Source organism: Strix uralensis, chromosome 6 (assembly GCF_047716275.1).
Source record: "Strix uralensis isolate ZFMK-TIS-50842 chromosome 6, bStrUra1, whole genome shotgun sequence".
Lineage (NCBI taxonomy): Eukaryota > Metazoa > Chordata > Aves > Strigiformes > Strigidae > Strix > Strix uralensis.
Genome location: NC_133977.1, coordinates 20757881 through 20762037, shown reverse-complemented (window position 1 = coordinate 20762037; position 4157 = coordinate 20757881). Strand labels below are relative to the sequence as shown.

Genomic DNA, 4157 nt, shown 5'->3' with positions numbered 1-4157 from the left:
AAAAAAAAAGAGCGGAAAGGAGCGTGTGAAAGCAGCCCTCCGGGTCGCTCTGTTCCTCAGCGGTGATATTTCCTGTACAGACACAGGCAGGGGGACACCCGCGGCATTAAAACGCCGCCCCCCAAACCAGAAGCCGGCTGTGGCTGGAAAAATCAGCACAAGCCCGTCCGAGGCTCTCCGCACCGCGGCAGCGGCCAGCCGCCCCTGGAACAAGATGTTTCTGTCAGTTCTTTTCCCTACAGATTTAAACATAAACATCGCTTTCCGCAGCTGTGAGTGTCTCCAGCTAATCCAGATTTTGCTCTTCATATTTTTTCGAGGTATTAATTAGCAATTACAGAATGAGTTGAGCATTAATTGAAAGCTCTGTTTTCTCTAACCCCATAAAAGTTAGTTTGAAGTGTCACCTTTCTTTCCGGTAACTGGGAACTCACATCCATTCCTTGTGTTTATTGCGGGCAAAAATATAGTCTTTGAACACAAAATGTTCTTTCTGTCTTCCCAGAACCGAAAATCAGTCAACTTTTTCGTAAAAGGCGATTATGAAAATAAACTATTACCAACCTCTTGGGGGGGGGGGGGGGGGGGGGGGGAAGAGAGGAGAAAACAAGTAAGCTAATAAGAGGGAGATTCAATTGGTAGACATAACTCAAACAATAAAAATTAAAGGCAGTGGTCAGTAATATCCTCCAGCGGTGCTTGTGTGGTCCTGTGTGGTCTAGGAGAGAGCAATCATTTAAAGATTTCTTCCAGGGCAATGAAATTACTGCAGAATTTACCCCAATTTCCCATTAAACAGAAAGATGAATTTGATTAGGAGAATGTCAAGAGGGGCAGCGTCTCTGATCTCGGCGTAGAAATAAAACCAAGATTAAAACTATGATTAACAGGACAATAACCCGGAAAAATTAACCCTACCTGTTAACTAGGTTCAAGGTTTTTTTAACCGAGGTAATGAAAGTGGCGAAGTCCGGGCATTAAGGCTCTGCTTGAAGCTGGCCTCGCTCAGACCAGGGGAGATCCTCTTGGAAAAGAGGCCGAGGACAGAAACGCCCGGCCCGGGTGACCGATGGGCCTCCCAAGTCTCCCGCGGGGCTGCGGGGCGGCGGCGCCGGGAGCGGCGGGGCGCGGCGGAAAGCGGCCGGGGAGCGGCGGGGAGCGAGGTGCCCGCGGCCGCCGCGGAGCTCGGCTGGGCTCTGGCGGGGGGATCCTCCCCGGGATGCCCAGCCGCTTGGCCCATTGCGGATGTCTCTGGGTGCAGCACACGGGGCCTCGGCTTGGCTCCGTGGGAAGTAGGCTGTCTCCTGGCCCGCCCGGTTTGGGCAAGGACACGAGCAACCAACCTCCTGTGAGGATGCTCTCGCATATCATTTGATCCGTACTTAGACCGGTGCTACGGGGAAAATGGGAGAGAGAACGGAATAACTGGACTCTTGTTTGATCTCTCAAATATGTGTAAAACCCCCACAAAATAACGCTGTAGTGACACCGTAAGGGATAATTTTCCAGTCAAGGGCGAAAAATTCCTCATACGGAACTTGGGAGACAGCAGCGGGGTGCCTAGCTGAGGCTGACTCTCCTCTGCCCACCGCTGCACTCACATCCTCTCTGCTGCAGAGCAGACCCGGGCATTTTCTTTCTTGCCGTCTATCGATTCTATTTATTTAGGGTTTTTTTTTTTTTTTTTTTTTTTTTATCTCGGCGGGTTGCTCAAGTAATTCCGTGTTGTTGCCGCTGTTATTCTCGGTTTGTTGATGTTTGCTTGATTGCAAGACAAACTAAACCCCGAGTTTTAGAAGCGTTGTTTAAAAACTTGTCTTCGCTTCAGAGGGAAGATGAAAGGTAAAGGGGGTAAAAAGGGCAGACGTGCGGACCTAAGAGAATACTAGTCATTAGTGTACCAGAACGACGATCCTGGTAATATCCGATCAATTAAGATTTTAATTGCAAGCATATGCCGATGCATATCATGTTGCTCGCAATTAAAACAAACGCGTATATAAAACGGACAAAATACGCGTTCTGCGCACACCCACAAGGTGTACTCGCCTGTACAGGGACAGAAATACACACGCGTGCTCTAACCAGTCCCATCTCCTTCCCCTTAGTGGGAAGGGTACACCGTGGGTTATTCCCAGCCCGCGGTGCACACTCTTATCGTGGGGGTAGTCGTCGCCCGGCGCAGGGCGGTTGGTCCTGGGGGTGCTGCCAGCCGGGGAGGGCTGCGCCCGGGACTGCCCTGTCCCCTCGGCAACTCTGCAGAGGTTTGTTACCCCCCCCCCCCCCCCCCCCCATCTTTCCCCTATAGCGCCGCAGCTTTGCCAGCCAGCCCCGGCCACTTTTATAGAAGCGGAGACCATGTTTTCCCCTCCCCCTTGCGAGCTTGGTATTTTCATATTTCAAGTGCTATCATAAGACTTTTTAAAAGGTGGGGGGGGGGAAGAGAAGCCAAAAAAAAAAAAAAAGAAAAAGGGGGGGACTTTGTGGCTCGGTGGCTGGAGGCGGTGCTGAAATTACCGGCTTTGAAGAACCTGTCTGCAAAGTTTCGTCCAATCGTCTCAGGCTTTCCGCTTATTCCCTGTTGTAACTAAATACTGCTGTAAGAACAGCTGAAGTCCTTTGTTGGAAATGTGTGATCGCAGTCTCTACAGATCTGGCTACGTTGGTTCTCTCCTGAATTTGCAATCTCCAGATTCCTTTTATTTTCCTAATTTGCGGGCTAATGGCAGTCAATTGGCGGCTCTGCCCACCATTTCCTACCCCCGGAGCTCGATCCCCTGGACTTGCTCAAGTTCGTGCGCAGCCCAGCCGCAGAGCCACGCGTTCGGCGGCGCGGCGCAGCCGTACCTCCCCGGCTCCGTTCCAATCAACATCAGCTCCAACGGCAACAAAGAGTGCCTGGAAGACAACAATAAATATTACGCCCACGATGCGAGCTCCAAACAAGAGGAGAGATGCAGGCAGAGGCAATCTTTCGCAAATGACCCAACTGTTACTCACGCAGCCAACTTAAAGCCCGTAAAGTATGACCACTCGAGCTTGCAGAGAAGTTTGCATGGCTCGGCTGCTCTTTTTGAAGTGAATTCCTGCACTTCCAGCTTAAAGGAGGACATCAAGAATTCCGTCAACTTGAACCTGACAGTTCAGCCCGCAGCAGTCCAGTCATGCCTCAGACCTTCAGTGCAGGATGGTATGCCTTAAATATCTCGCTTTAGTTAGAGGCGACCTAGCGATACGTGCTTTCTAAGAGATGCCTGTAATTGCTTTGTAACCCCCCTGTAACCCATTCGGAGCGATAATCGCTTAATCCGACTCGGAGGTAGATAGAAATTGTGCTGTCAGATGTGCTGTGCCCGATTTGCCGACCTATTTTAGCCCTGTTATCTTGTGGTTTTTTTTGAATATTCTCTTTAATACCCAGACCTGATCCACTAAATTATCGACGTGTTTGTTGTAGGTTTGCCTTGGTGCCCCACCCAGGGGAGATCAAGAAAGAAACGGAAACCTTACACAAAACAACAAATTGCTGAATTGGAAAACGAGTTTCTCCTCAATGAGTTTATTAACCGACAGAAGAGGAAAGAACTATCAAACAGACTCAATTTAAGCGATCAGCAAGTTAAAATCTGGTTTCAGAACCGGCGGATGAAAAAGAAAAGAGTAGTAATGCGAGAGCAGGCGCTTTCTATGTACTAGAGCAGAGTCCGCCCGTTCCTGCATGAACTTGTGCCCGGAGTGTTCACCCCTAGAGTAGAGCGTATTCGCGAGTGCGTGTTTTTACCATTTAAATCAAATTCTCGAAACGCGTAGGATCCCTGCGTAAATTGGCAAACGCTGAGATCTTAGCCAAAATGAAGAAGACAAGCCGGACCAGCATGGAAACCTGTATTATCAGCTTTTTACCTTTCTTTCTCCATTTATATAGATTTTTCTCCTGCTTCTTACCCCCTCTTTGCCCGGAGAACGAGCGGTGTTAAACTAAAATCGATTTCTTTTTATCTGTATGTAAACACCATTTTGCAGCAAAATAAAGGAATAACGCCTAGTAAAGACGTCAGCTCTGTGAGTCCCGGCCGCTCCCTTCATCTGCTGCCCTGCACGCCAGGGCGAGCCTGCGGCGCCGGCTTGTTTTGTGGTTTGGAGTAACCTGCTCGAGC

At 49.6% G+C, this 4157-nt stretch overlaps 1 protein-coding gene across 1 annotated transcript; it reads left to right on the top strand.

Moving 5' to 3' along the window:
• The first annotated feature begins 2628 nt into the window (after nucleotides 1–2628).
• HOXD12 (homeobox D12) lies at nucleotides 2629–3696 on the top strand. Its single transcript, XM_074872279.1, has 2 exons — nucleotides 2629–3190; nucleotides 3458–3696. The coding sequence occupies exons 1-2, from the start codon at nucleotides 2629–2631 to the stop codon at nucleotides 3694–3696; spliced, it is 801 nt and encodes a 266-aa protein (XP_074728380.1).
• The last annotated feature ends 461 nt before the right edge of the window (nucleotides 3697–4157 follow it).

Bases quoted from the DNA above. Each gene is read 5' to 3' on its own strand.
- HOXD12 (XM_074872279.1), top strand. From the start codon at position 2,629: ATGTGTGATCGCAGTCTCTACAGATCTGGCTACGTTGGTTCTCTCCTG. The intron at 3,191-3,457 runs GTATGCCTTAAA...TGTTTGTTGTAG, and splicing joins CAGACCTTCAGTGCAGGATG to GTTTGCCTTGGTGCCCCACC.